The sequence below is a fragment of the Penicillium mononematosum genome, assembly GCF_028829835.1.
Source record: "Penicillium mononematosum strain IBT 11891 chromosome Unknown utg000005l:1.0-9366267.0:1.0-9372171.0, whole genome shotgun sequence".
In the NCBI taxonomy this organism is placed as follows: domain Eukaryota; kingdom Fungi; phylum Ascomycota; class Eurotiomycetes; order Eurotiales; family Aspergillaceae; genus Penicillium; species Penicillium mononematosum.
In genome coordinates, this window is record NW_026643275.1 from 598,911 (window position 1) to 611,528 (window position 12,618).

Sequence of the window (12,618 nt, forward strand, 5' to 3'; positions counted from 1 at the left end):
TTCAGTTAATATGAGATGAGCTTATTACTAGAACAAACTTTGGTTCTTAGACTCTTTGTCCATTTGTGCTCTTAGAATCGCCCTCGCCTACCCTCTTAGGAGGAATTCATGTTACTTCTTGGCCAATAACTGCGACCCATCTATATTTATCTTCTTTGGTCTCTTTGATCAAAGGGAAATGCAGAGGATTGTCCCATACTAACGTTCCTAGGGGATGGAGAGGTGGAAAGATATAAACTAGCGGCGTCTCAACAGCTAAATTCTCACAAACCTCTCAAAATTTCGCGATAAACCCTTCTGAATTCATCCATCATGGTCGGCTTCGACGAACACATGCTGGACTCTTGGGGTCCAGCAGTTTGGGGAGTCATCTTCGACCGATTGCAAAGTGGAAACGTCAAAGGTGGCGCGCTCCAGGTTGCCTGGCCAAGCAACGTCGACAAGCAAACAGCAGCCCAGCAAATTCAATGGGCCATTAAGTTGCCTCTTCCCCAGCTCCCTCAGAAGGCACTTGAAATGATATTTGACAGAATGGTTGGTTTCTCAGTGGGAGTCCGATATATGGAGGAAAAGAAGATCCACGCCATGCATGGACTTGTAGTACACAATGGACCACTCAAATCGAGCGTGGAAAAGTGGTTCAAACGCCCTGGTACCGTTGAAAAATGGAGGGAACTGATTCGCTCTTACGAAAATTATGAAGATGCAATGGCCCATTTGTCGGATTGCACTACGTTTCCAAGAGAAACTGACAATCATCCATTCAAGACCCATCCTGCATACAATGCTGCAATGCAATGCGCTTCCTGCTTGGAGTTCCTTGTTCACTTCGGGATCGTCACGCCCAATGGCTATGACTTATCAGGAAGAAACTGGATTGAGGCGGGATTGAATGGTTTCAATATGGGTTTGCTCACCTACATTGTCAGCAATGCCGATCCTCAACATCTCACCAAACCCAGAGATATCAGAGAAACTCGCGAGAACCACATTCTTCTCTCCCTCGTCGGTGTCAGCGCATTTTCCCAATTTATTATTGCGCTGAACAGGCTACGCCAGGCAAAACTTGTACCGATCGAGGAACTTCGCACAATTTTCCACGAAGCAGCCATGCATGAGTTCTGCGCTGTCGCACCCGTCGCCGTGGCAGAAACTCTCTACCAACACGGAATCAACATCGGCAACGTCGAGCACCAGTACCACGAACTCGGCGGACAGCTAGAATCTTCCTGGCACATCGCAGCAGCTTTCAACCCCGCGGGAGCCGACTTCATGGCCTGGCTCGAGAAATTCTCCATGCTCAACGCAGAAGTCCGAAACTCGGAGAACATGAACCCACTGATGTACGCCGCATGCTTCGACGAGCCAGCCGCAATCGACTGGCTGTGTCAGAAATGCGATCCGATGCAGTCCAGATTAGCCGGCGGCCCACAAGGGTACGCCCTGATATGCGCGGCTCGAAGCTCGTACCCCCGCAGCGGCGAGATATTCTCCATTATCCTCTCACATCTACCCTACAAACTATTCGTCAACGAATACGGCAAAATCTTCGGCACAGAAATTGCCGAAGGGCTAGCATCGCACAAGCGCAAGCTCGCCTCCAGCCGAATCTACGAGCCGACGCAGAACGTGATGGAGCTTCTCGCCATACGCAAGATGCAAGCGCTCGTCTGCCGCTTGCCTAATTCCTGGCCCGGAAGCGAATGGCACCTGGCACTGGATGCGTTTATACGCGATAACGATCTGAATGTCCTCAAACACAGTATCGGTACAGGGACGCGGCTGCTTCGGAGCTCTTCGCGAGAGAGCTCGCGCACCCGTCGTGGCCCACACTATCCGAAAAGCCCTCAGTTACGCAGTATTTCTGAAGCTGAGGCACTGCTTATGTATGAGGGTCATAATACGGCACATCCCGCTGACGCGGGGGTTATTAGGAGGAATAGGCCGAAATATATTACCGCTCGCAGTGGTGGGAGACAGACTCTTGGCCCTATCAGGGATCCTAGTAATATGGTCACCAAGAGTGTGCACAGGAATGGATCGCGCCGAAGTTGAGAAGTTGTATCTCGGTATGGTACTTGTAGAGGGATCGGTGTTATTGTTGGATGAAGCATCGGAGTGGTGGTTCTTTTTATTCCGTTTATACTGGATGGCTTTTCGGTGGTTTATGTTCAGTTTATGTTCAGTTTCTGTGTTTGTTGATGACTTGATTCGATTAGTGTCTTTTTGCCTGTTTTCTATGTCTGTATTTTAGTAGTTTACGAATACCTTCTAGTTTCTTTTCACATTCTCTAAACAGGTAATTGTCTACTACGTATAATCTGTTATTCCAATTAATAGACGCCCAACTATCAAGCTAGTTGTTAAATAAAAAGATCGAACAAAAGCAATAATGAAATTTGACAAAACTACCAGTCAAGTGCATTTGGTGAAGTACCGTTCTGCGATGAATTCTGCGATCCACCGCCAACACAGTCTAGCTCTTTGCACACTTCTGGCAATTAGTAGCTAGCACGGCCTAGCAGGGAATAAAAGCACTCACGTTGATCTGCCTTCTGAAATAGAGTGCTCCCTTTTGGTTTGTGCATGGCTGGGAGGATCTGAACCCCTTCGATCCGTTCGAGCTTTGTGTGCTCCTGGAGTCGACTCAAGATTCGACGAGTGTCTGCTTGATTGAATGAGGCTATAGAAATAAAGTTCATATGCAAAAACCATACCTGTGCTATTTAACTCGGCCAGAGATCTAGTTAAAGAAACGAGATTAGCAACAGGTATTGTCGGACACTATACTATATAGGTCAAAATACTCACCCTTGCTTGGTCGAGATGTATTGATACTCAAGCTCAATCTCTCCAATCAACTTCTTCGTCGCGCTCTTTAGTACTTCGGACATTCTCTGAATTTCCGGTTCATTGACGGCGGAACTCGCGAAGGTGTCGAAGCGGATATTCGTCTTCGACTCAGAGGCGGGAAAGAAGGAAAGAGCAAGGCATAATTCCACATACTGAAATGAATAAATAAGCGTAGTAGGAAACGAAGAATACTCTTCCCGGGTGCTCTTCCGCGTAATAGACCTGACAAGCTTCATAACGGTAGAGGGCCCTGATAATTCAGATATTCTGCGATGTAGCTCACTAGTATAGACATCGAGGTGACGAGCTCGTACTATTGAAATGTCAGCTATTCCAACAACTTCCGAAATTAGTTACTTACCTCCGACCTTCCAATTGAAGTCTCCCGACAAAGTCTGACCAACAACCCAAGTGGATTTCGCTTCTAGACCAGCCATGCGGGCAAATCCACTCAAACTCGAAACCACCTCACTGTCAAATGCAGCCGGCTCACCAGAATTGAGGTTCACAAAAATCATGCCTTGATCAGTGGTATACGTATGGATCTCAAACAGACTATTCTGTGACTTATCAAACCCGGGAACATCCTCAAACTGAGGAGCCTTCACCAGCCGACCAGTGGTATCATAGCTCCAGCCATGATACCGACACCCAAGAATGGTCGAGGCACCAGTCTCCTTTCTGGTAATAGTGTAGGCACGATGGCGACATACATTATGGAAAGCGCGGATCTTGTCGTCCTTGCCCCGAATGAGAAAGACCGGGAAGCCGGCAACGTCGAAAGATTGATACGACCCGGGCTTTTGGAACTGGGAACAGTGGGCAAGGTAGAGCCATGTCTAGAGCTGCATGTTAGCGATTCTGTCAAACAATACTACCCACATTTCCATTACTTGGCTAAAGAGCGCGCGCCGTTCGAGCTCGAAGACTTTCCCGACCGCTCCACCATCCTTCTGGGATTTCGGATTCTTTGGAAACGGCCAAGTCTGAGTCGTTTGGAGAGGTAATTGGAATAGATTCTGTGACTTTATTGGCTTTTGGTTGAAATAGATGGGGCCATGTTCGGCGAAGTAGAAAGATAATTGTTACCAAGGCCACGAGGGTGGAGGCTGGAGAGGTCAAGAAATATGCATCGGTAGACTCCATGGAAACAAAGTGCTGCTGTTTTGAGCAATAGAGAATGGTTGGCATCTGCCACTGATATAATTGTAACTGGGAGACCTGGATGCCACCCCTCCACATTATACTCTCCACTTAGCGCATATGCCTCCCTATATTACCCGATTGGGTTGGAATTTCCTGGCTGTATCACTCAGCTGACATGCTCACTCCTGATTTTCAATCCCTTATGGCTGGGGTTGTTTTTATCATACTGTGAGTACTGTGCAAAGCATTAAAGATTATAGTTACATTCAAATTTTCCATATCTCATGACAAAAGAGCGATCGCTATATTCCTATGACTATACTACGCCGTCGTTTGAACCGTTTTGGGCGCAACATGCTCCTCAACTCCAGACTCTTTCACTGTCTTGACAGACCTGTCAAACTCGTGCTGCTCGCAGACCATATCAAACACCCGTCTCTGGTAGTCTGGAGACATGTCTGTTAGCATTATTGCATGAACACAAACTTTTTTTGAAAGCCACAACTCACAAGACACGCCATTTTCCTTGTTCGGGTTCAAAATTCCCTCGTGATAGACTCCCTTCGCTAAATTGCTTTGGGCCTTCTCGCAGAGCTCGAAGTCTTCCATAGCAACTTGACGCACAAATTTAAAGTATTCTTCGAACTTGTCTCCCGATTCAAGATGGAAGTAATCAAATTCCATCCGGGTGACATGCGGGTCAGCGGTCGGGCATACTCTGAAGGAGGACATACCACCACCATAGACGTTCAGTGTGCAGTTGGGAAAGAAGTAAAGGAATAGACCATCATCTGACTTGTTCGGGTCTGCGATATGCTGCGAGAAATTGTGCTTGTTGCGCACGGTGTAGAAGGTCGGCGGGTAGAATTTGGAGAAAGACGGGTGGGTGTATTGGCAGTGTAGACACTCTTGATATCCGTCGACCCTGATGAAAGTTAATAATAACACAATTCAGAAGGATAAGAGAGAATGTTACATGGTCTTCCAGTTGAACCGGCCTTCATAGCTGATGCTACGACGATGCGGTAGCTTAGTGAAGTCGACTTTGCCGAGCAGCTCTTCAAGCTCTGGGAAGAACTCATGGAAACTGGGAGCATCGTCGGAGATAGTTGAAAAAAAGGAGTCCAGTTGGAGTGAGATGGCTACGCAGTTCTTTACCCTGTCGGTAGTACAATTGTTAGAAGAAACTTCACGTTTCACCTGGACCACACGTACTGTTTTCGCGCAGACAACCTTCAGTTCGTCGGCGACGGGGTTTAGGGCCTCCCCTGAGGTGCGAACAGCAGAGATGGGCTGCTGGGCAACTTCGTACGGAACATGCTCACCCACAACCTGGAATCTGGTGACTGGGCCGAGCAAGTACCAGGACTGGAGCACATATTAATCTCCTTCAACTGCCAGGAGACTGTGTTACATACTTTGAGGAAGACCGCTCGCCTCTCCATCTGATACAGCGGCTGACTGCAATACCAAGAGGCAGGCAAAGTGCGAGTGAGCTCAGACATGATGTCGATGAAGTTGTGAATTGCAACAGCGATAGCGATAGAGACGCATTTTTATATCGCCGCAGACTTCCTTACACCGCAGCAGGGTGTCTCGCGGCTTCAATTGGTAGACATGCATTTTTTGTGGTAATAAGGTTGTCTGACCTTGAGTGCACTACGGTATATCGTTTCCCAAACGAGTTATCGAGTCCCGTCGATGTCACGCTTGATCACACGGCCGACGCACAGATCTCAGATGTTCTCGCCATGTAAAGGCCCCAAAGATAGACAGTATATCTCTAGGGTCTTGGGTCTCTTATGAGCTGAGTCGAGTCCAGGGACAATGCTGCCAATGGGCGATGAGGGTGGAAGTGGATATACCTAAGTAGGCATTTTTAGCCTGTCTATGCTCAAGCGAGAATGTATAATATTGAGAGAACTAAAAGACCGAAACCAAAGTGTCTATGAAAGTGTCTGACAGCGACAGTTGCTCCAATTATCTGCTATGGTCTCCCAATGGTGGCTTGCCTACATTTGTACATGGACATATGTACATAGATGTAGGTAAGAAGATACCATAGCCCACCTTAAAAAAAGAAACAGAAACGAAATTTAACACAAATCGATGTCGGAGATAGACAGAGATTCCTATTTATTCTGTTCACGTCTATGTTGAGGTTCACTATGAATTTGGCTGCCTGGAGGATCCGTGAGTGGCGACCAAAGGCGCAAGAGCAACATAGAGGAAAAGAAAGATGTATTCAAAGATCACCAACTCAAGGAAATCAAACATCTCAACAAAGATCGAAAGATTCAGAAGATCCAAAAGAAAGAGTGAAAGAAGCGTCACCAGAGATATAAGGGAAAATCAGCCGATCCGTATCTTATCGGGCAATTACGTCGTCTCCAACTTCCAACCTTCCAACCTTCCAACCTCCAACTTTGAAAGGTTGGAACTTTCAGCTTCATTCCCCTTCTGTCATGGCCTCGGTCAAATATACTCCTCCTCCTACACCCTCACCTCCTGCATCTTGTTACGCCATGAGTGACGACGAAGAAGACGAATACAATACCATCACTCAGGCTGCCTCGAGCAGAGGGGTTAAGCTACTATTTTCTAAAAGCAAAGTGAGACAATCTCCATCAAAGAGGATTACAATCTAACAATAAATCCAGGTCTATGTGCATCCAACTTCCTCTTCCAAAGACAATATCCCTGGTTTTATCGCCCTCATCCAGCAAAAACCCCTCCCCGCGTCACATGCACCCGCGTCCCACTCTAGAAACCCCGATACACCCTCATATCTCCTCGCATGGGTCCCAGAGTCCTCCCTTGGAGAAGCCTACGATACATATGTGAAAGTAGACCTTTCTGAAGGCGACTCTCCGCCGCGCCAGAAGTACCTCGTTCCGCCGCTTCCGACCACCACCACCTACAAAGACCCCATCGGGTTGTATTCCTTCGCAATTCCGCTATCGGAGATATACTCGCTATTGGTACGGCCACCGAGCCTGGGATGGTGGTTTGGGAGTTTAGTGATCAATACCCGAGCGGGCGATGGCTTCCCCGCGCTATTTTTCCACGACGATGAATGCCAGTCAACCATCCTACAAAAGAGGAAGAGGGTCAAGGAAAACTTCGATCCATTTGGCAATGAAGGGGGTTTGTTCTGGGGCGGCGATGAGGTACTGCGCTGGTTGCGGAGGTATGCGGAGATGCAGCGCTCTGCGGTGGACAGCAACGTCTACCTCATCAACCCGTCGGATGAGGACCAACTATCCTTCGGCCGACCGGTGAGCCATGGCGATAAAAGCCTATTGGCAAAGGCACAGCCCGAAGCCGCCGCCGCCGGATCCCGAGCTGAACCGCCCGATGCCAGCATGGATCCATTCATGAAGACTCTCAAGGAAACGCGGTGGAAAGTCCTGGAGCAGCTCAGCAAAATCACCACCTTCACCCGTCGGACTGCGAATGAGATCGCAGATAATCCTCGCGTACCGCCTCAAGTGCGCCGTTTAATGAAGAATCCAGAGATCCAGACGCTGCAAGATGAGTTCGATAGTGCTAGGGTCTACCTAGCTCGTTGGGCGATGAGTGTTGCCGAGCAGAGCGATAAAGAGCGAAACCAGCGTATATGGACCGCGCAGGATATGCTAGAAATGGAGAATAGCTCGGTTGGCGACTTTGAGATCTTGGAGCTGGAGACGGGGAACCTGGCTCTCCAGGAGCGACGCCGTGTTCTGAAACTGGAAGAATGGCAGGGCTTCTTCGACCCGACCTCAGGTAGGCTCCAAGTAACGACAGAGGAAGTGAAGGAGCGGATCTTCCATGGCGGCTTGGATCCCAATGATGGCGTCAGAAAGGAGGCATGGCTCTTCCTTCTCGGTGTGTATTCGTGGGATAGCAGCCGCGAGGAGCGCCAAGCGATGATGAACTCTAAGCGCGATGAGTACATCCGGCTGAAAGCAGGCTGGTGGGAGCGAATGGTTGAGGGAAACTCAACGATTGAGCAGTTTGATCATTGGAAAGAGCAGAAGAATCGGATAGGTGAGGTTACACACCGGATTTGGATATGGTGGCCACTAACGCATGGATACAGAGAAGGATGTTCACCGCACTGACCGTACAATCCCTTTGTTTGCGGGCGAAGACATCCCTCATCCGGATCCTGATTCTCCATTCGCCGAGACGGGTACCAATGTGCACCTGGAGCAGATGAAGGATATGCTCTTGACGTATAATGAATTTAACCCGGAACTTGGGTATGTTCAAGGGATGAGTGATCTCCTGGCGCCGATCTATGCTGTGATGCAAGATGACGCCGTAGCTTTCTGGGCGTTTGTCGGGTTCATGGATCGAATGGTATGTTTCCTACGCAAAAAGAGCTGTATTATCTTACTAACCTTTCTGCACAGGAATATAATTTCCTCCGAGACCAGTCTGGAATGCGTGGGCAGCTATTAGCGCTGGATAACCTCGTCCAGCTCATGGACCCGCAGCTCTACTTGCACCTGCAGTCCGCCGACAGTACCAACTTCTTCTTCTTCTTCCGCATGCTGCTGGTGTGGTACAAACGGGAGTTTGACTGGGGCGATGTGCTGCGTCTATGGGAGACTTTGTGGACCGATTACTTCTCCAGTAGCTTCCACCTGTTCATTGCGCTCGCCATACTCGAGAAGCACCGAGATGTAATCATGGATCATCTCAAGCACTTTGATGAAGTGCTGAAATACAGTATGTTGATATCTTGACGTATTGATATCAAATTACTAACATTGCAATCTCTAGTCAACGAGCTTTCAAACACAATGGATCTCGTACCCATCCTCACCCGCGCAGAATCGCTCTTCCACCGTTTCGAGCGTTCCGTGCAAGCGATAGACAAGAAAGACAGCTTCCCTGCTGCACCAACCGCCCACCAGCGTCGCCCAGGCGCAACGGGCCAAGATTCTCCTTCAGGCAGCAAGGGAAAATCACCCCAGCGTACTGTTGCATCAAGCAGCGGAGTCAACGCTGGCCCCTCTGCTCTTCAAAAGGCAATCGACGCCGACAAACCGAAGGTGATTTCTTCAGAGCTACGCCAGTTACTTCGTAAAGACGTCCCCTGGAAACGCCAGCAGACTTCATAATTGCATCAGGGGCTATGATGCTTGGGTTGGATGTCGCGCTTGATACGGATGTTATGCTCTCTGAACTAAGCCATTGCTTTCCTTCCATTGTTCTCGAATTCTTGGCTATTCACGATTTACGATTGCCTTATGTATATTCTTCCTTGATTTCTTTCTTCAACGACACGGTTTTGCGGAGTAAAGGGACATGGGATTAGGGTGTTTTGCCATATCGCGCCTTCTTGGAATGAATTATGTTTCCATCCACCATTTGAATGCGATCGATGATTCTTATTTACAAGCTCTAATTGCACTCATAGAGATATCTACAATAACGAAACGTCGTATAACTACATCCAGTAACAATCCTAGTATACATACACTAAGAATATCGGGAAGATCATTCAAATAGGTGCTAAAAGTCGAAACTGAGAACTGGCTTCTTTCTATAAAGGACATAATCACCGAGATCCTCATGTTGCAAACGAAGCTTCCTTGACTGTCTGGGCTCAAGTCATCACATTTCAATGCCGTCACATTACTGTGCACTTGTGACCGAGCAGCTGTAGTGACCTCAGTAACAGCAGGCACACTCAGAATTTCCTCAGTTCGATGGCGTAGTCTGGGCTGACTTAGTGGGGGGCTGGCTCACTAGGAGCAGGTGCACCCTCAACTTCATTGCACACATTAGACACAGGCGCGAGCATAGCCCAATGTGGCACATTGGACACGGGTAGAGTGTCAGTCACGGTGGAGGTTGATACAGGACTGAAATTTGACTCTCTTTGTCCTCGATCTCTGACTGTACATGTTAGCCCTTCTCCAAATTGAGGATCAGATGCGCATACGGGTTGGATCGGGCGACTAGGGCTTCTACTGCGAGCCCGCTTTTGCCCCCGTGCATGGCAAGCTAGTTCCAGTCTATCCCGGTATGGGTTGACTCGCTCAGCGGCATTTCCTGAGCTGTGCTCCTAGGAAAACGGGTACCTCGGTGATGTATAAATTGCTCTTGATGAGCACCATCTGTCGAAAGGTCGGAAGTGGGCAAGTGGTAGAGTGCAGAGTGAGAAAGAGGGAAGGATTCGTAGATGGGATTGGTACATATTTATACAATCAGCTAATGTACGTAGAAGATCTGAATGAAGGTGAGGTCCTTTGGTCTTTCAGTCATAGATCATCTTTTTATTTGGCAGTTGTGAGGACTTTCTTTGCCCTCTTTGTCTTCTATAAGGTATATTAGAAGCTTATGAAAATAAATTCACTTAATGTATTGTATTAACTTCCTCACTTCCCCTACAAATAGAGACTGTAGAGGACGGACACTCTTTTTGTCCATAAAATGTGAATGACAACTGAGAGATAGCAGGCTTCCAAACGAGGAAAACATCGACTCAAGTCCTTATATACTCGCACGTTTCCAAGGTTGCTATATTTAATGATCCTCTCCCTTCTCCCTTCCTTCCTTTTCCCTTTCTTCGTCCGACCTCACCAGTTTACGTTATTTCACGTCGTTGTCGAAGATTGCCTTGATATCTATAACTGACTATCAAAGATGCCATCTAACAACGTGAGTCTCCACGAATATCAAACAATATACCACGATTAACGAATGTAGAATAAGGCTACCTGGGGTGAAAGAAAATGACCCTATCAGCGCTTCGGCAGTCAGCTAAGCGGAGGCAGTTGCTGTCGAGGCAGCCCACATGGGCTCCCGACAACGCTGACCCAGATCCACCAAGGGTCGACCCAGCGAGCCCGCTGAATCGTCCCTGCCCATCTCTGGCTACCGCAGTAGTCTGGAAAGACGACGGGACCTGGCTTCCACCCCCCTCAGCTTTCCACGAGCCACAAGGGATTTGCCGACCCACTGAAGCCGACATTGCGGAGGCGACTGAGGCTCTCCTGACCCATCATTCATAACGCGGCAGTCGCCATTCGTACTGGCCCCAAACGCCATTTGCTGAATGCTCCGGTACCTACGCCGCACATCAATGCTGACGATCTCGATGGCCTGGCGCTGGAAAAATTTCCGGTCTGGGAACGGTTTGATGAGCTTGCCTACGTGGCAGCAAAAAATATGTCCAACAAGCAACTTCTCGAGCGCTTCCCGCTAGATTTCGATGGAAACGGCCTCCTGAGAGGCGAAGGCTGCACTCGCAATTGCTCGAGCTCGTGAATTGCGAGCCCGTGCTATGTCGTCGGACAATATTCAATCGATGCGATCATCGAGAACTCAGCAGCAAATAAATTTGAGCACAACTCTCTCCCATCTCTTCTGCATCTCGACAACATTCCTCAATATCGCCTTCCTGTTCCTCGTATCAGGAGTATAAGGCCCATAAGCACCATAAAGAATCTGTTGTGCATTGATGCCTGGTTCCTAAGGCATCAACCTCTCGCTCGTAGTCTAGATAGTTTGTATGGGAGCTCGCTCCACTCTCTTCCCAATACAACTCTCTCCTCTCTGCATCTTGAATCCTACATACTGTAGGCTTCACCAGAATCTACTGGCAAAGAAGAGAACTGCAAGAGCTACAAGGGGTAAATAATGCTTCCTATCCCGTATCTTCAGTCTGATTAACAACCTTGTCCTTTCACGCTTGTTCGCCCTGAATATCAATCTGGCCCAACTCCCCCTACAAATCCTGAATCGTCGGCGTAAGCTTCTGCAAAAACGCCCAGATCCCATCCCACCACCAGCACGATAACTTTTAAACACACCAGTACAAGCCCACCGCGACCCGGAGCTAGCCGTAACGAGTGAATTTGAATCCTTCGCGGACTTCACGCCATTTTCCACTCCATATCAGTCAATACTTTCACATCACTTTACCCTCTTTGTCTTCTACGAGGTATATTTGAAGCTTATGAGAGTAGCTTCATGGATTAATATATATTACTTAGGTAACTTCCTCACTTCCCCTACAAATGGAGACTATAGAGGACAGTGGAAAGTCCGTCTTGGTCTATGATATATGAATGGCATCTGAAAGATACCAGGCTTCCAGATATGGCAAACATAGGGCTCAAGTCCTTATATACTCGCTTTTTTACTATATTAAATGACTTCCCACTCCTCTCCTTTCTTTCCTTCTTCATCTTCACTTCTTCGCAATTCCTCAGTTATTTCACACTCTTTTCATCCTCTCGAATATCAACCATCCACTTCAGATATTCCGAACAACGTCTCCTAAGATGTCCTCAAACAATGTGAGTTCACCGGCATATATTATACAATGTGCGAATATGGGGTCATACCACCACTCGCAGCCTCGCTGAGGGACAACATTACCCCAATTACGGCCTCCGCAGTTATCGAAGCGGAGGCATGCTGCTCAGGCAGAAGAGAGGCTCGTGCAGTCGTTGCTCAGGCTCTGGCACTGCGTGCCCGCGCAGCTGCCCTCCACCAAGCTGCGGACAATGCTGAGGCCGCAGCGCGGCAACTGTAAGTCCGGTCTCCGATTTTGACCCTTCTACCATGAACTGACTATCATCTTACATAGGGAACATCTTCGATCTTCGCGCC

The 12,618-nt window shown here is 48.3% G+C and overlaps 7 protein-coding genes across 7 annotated transcripts; 5 read left to right on the forward strand and 2 right to left on the reverse strand.

The window, feature by feature from the left end:
* Positions 1-312: 312 nt before the first annotated feature.
* On the forward strand, positions 313-2,055 carry N7519_008354 (uncharacterized protein; the record flags this gene model as incomplete). The annotated part of the gene is made up of 1 exon (XM_057295130.1): positions 313-2,055. The coding sequence occupies one exon, from the start codon at positions 313-315 to the stop codon at positions 2,053-2,055; it is 1,743 nt and encodes a 580-aa protein (XP_057143012.1).
* Positions 2,056-2,408: 353 nt separating this feature from the next.
* N7519_008355 (putative iron-sulfur cluster-binding protein) lies at positions 2,409-3,999 on the reverse strand (the record flags this gene model as incomplete). Its single annotated transcript, XM_057295131.1, has 6 exons — positions 2,409-2,494; positions 2,543-2,665; positions 2,718-2,743; positions 2,812-3,166; positions 3,215-3,692; positions 3,943-3,999. 6 exons carry the CDS (start codon positions 3,997-3,999, stop codon positions 2,409-2,411), a joined length of 1,125 nt encoding a protein of 374 aa, XP_057143013.1.
* A 321-nt stretch (positions 4,000-4,320) lies between these two features.
* Positions 4,321-5,504, reverse strand: N7519_008356 (aromatic ring-hydroxylating oxygenase subunit alpha; the record flags this gene model as incomplete). Its single annotated transcript, XM_057295132.1, has 4 exons — positions 4,321-4,445; positions 4,509-4,924; positions 4,976-5,367; positions 5,418-5,504. 4 exons carry the CDS (start codon positions 5,502-5,504, stop codon positions 4,321-4,323), a joined length of 1,020 nt encoding a protein of 339 aa, XP_057143014.1.
* Positions 5,505-6,238: 734 nt separating this feature from the next.
* On the forward strand, positions 6,239-9,113 carry N7519_008357 (GTPase-activating protein GYP7; the record flags this gene model as incomplete). The annotated part of the gene is given in 6 exon segments (XM_057295133.1): positions 6,239-6,516; positions 6,530-6,611; positions 6,660-8,031; positions 8,084-8,346; positions 8,400-8,718; positions 8,773-9,113. 6 exon segments carry the CDS (start codon positions 6,239-6,241, stop codon positions 9,111-9,113), a joined length of 2,655 nt encoding a protein of 884 aa, XP_057143015.1.
* Positions 9,114-10,733: 1,620 nt separating this feature from the next.
* On the forward strand, positions 10,734-11,012 carry N7519_008358 (uncharacterized protein; the record flags this gene model as incomplete). Its single annotated transcript, XM_057295134.1, has 1 exon — positions 10,734-11,012. The coding sequence occupies one exon, from the start codon at positions 10,734-10,736 to the stop codon at positions 11,010-11,012; it is 279 nt and encodes a 92-aa protein (XP_057143016.1).
* Positions 11,013-11,277: 265 nt separating this feature from the next.
* Positions 11,278-11,800, forward strand: N7519_008359 (uncharacterized protein; the record flags this gene model as incomplete). The annotated part of the gene is made up of 2 exons (XM_057295135.1): positions 11,278-11,579; positions 11,665-11,800. Coding segments are annotated over 2 exons (438 nt in total), but the record flags the coding sequence as incomplete, so codon positions are not given.
* Positions 11,801-12,328: 528 nt separating this feature from the next.
* Positions 12,329-12,541, forward strand: N7519_008360 (uncharacterized protein; the record flags this gene model as incomplete). The annotated part of the gene is made up of 1 exon (XM_057295136.1): positions 12,329-12,541. The coding sequence occupies one exon, from the start codon at positions 12,329-12,331 to the stop codon at positions 12,539-12,541; it is 213 nt and encodes a 70-aa protein (XP_057143018.1).
* Positions 12,542-12,618: the final 77 nt, after the last annotated feature.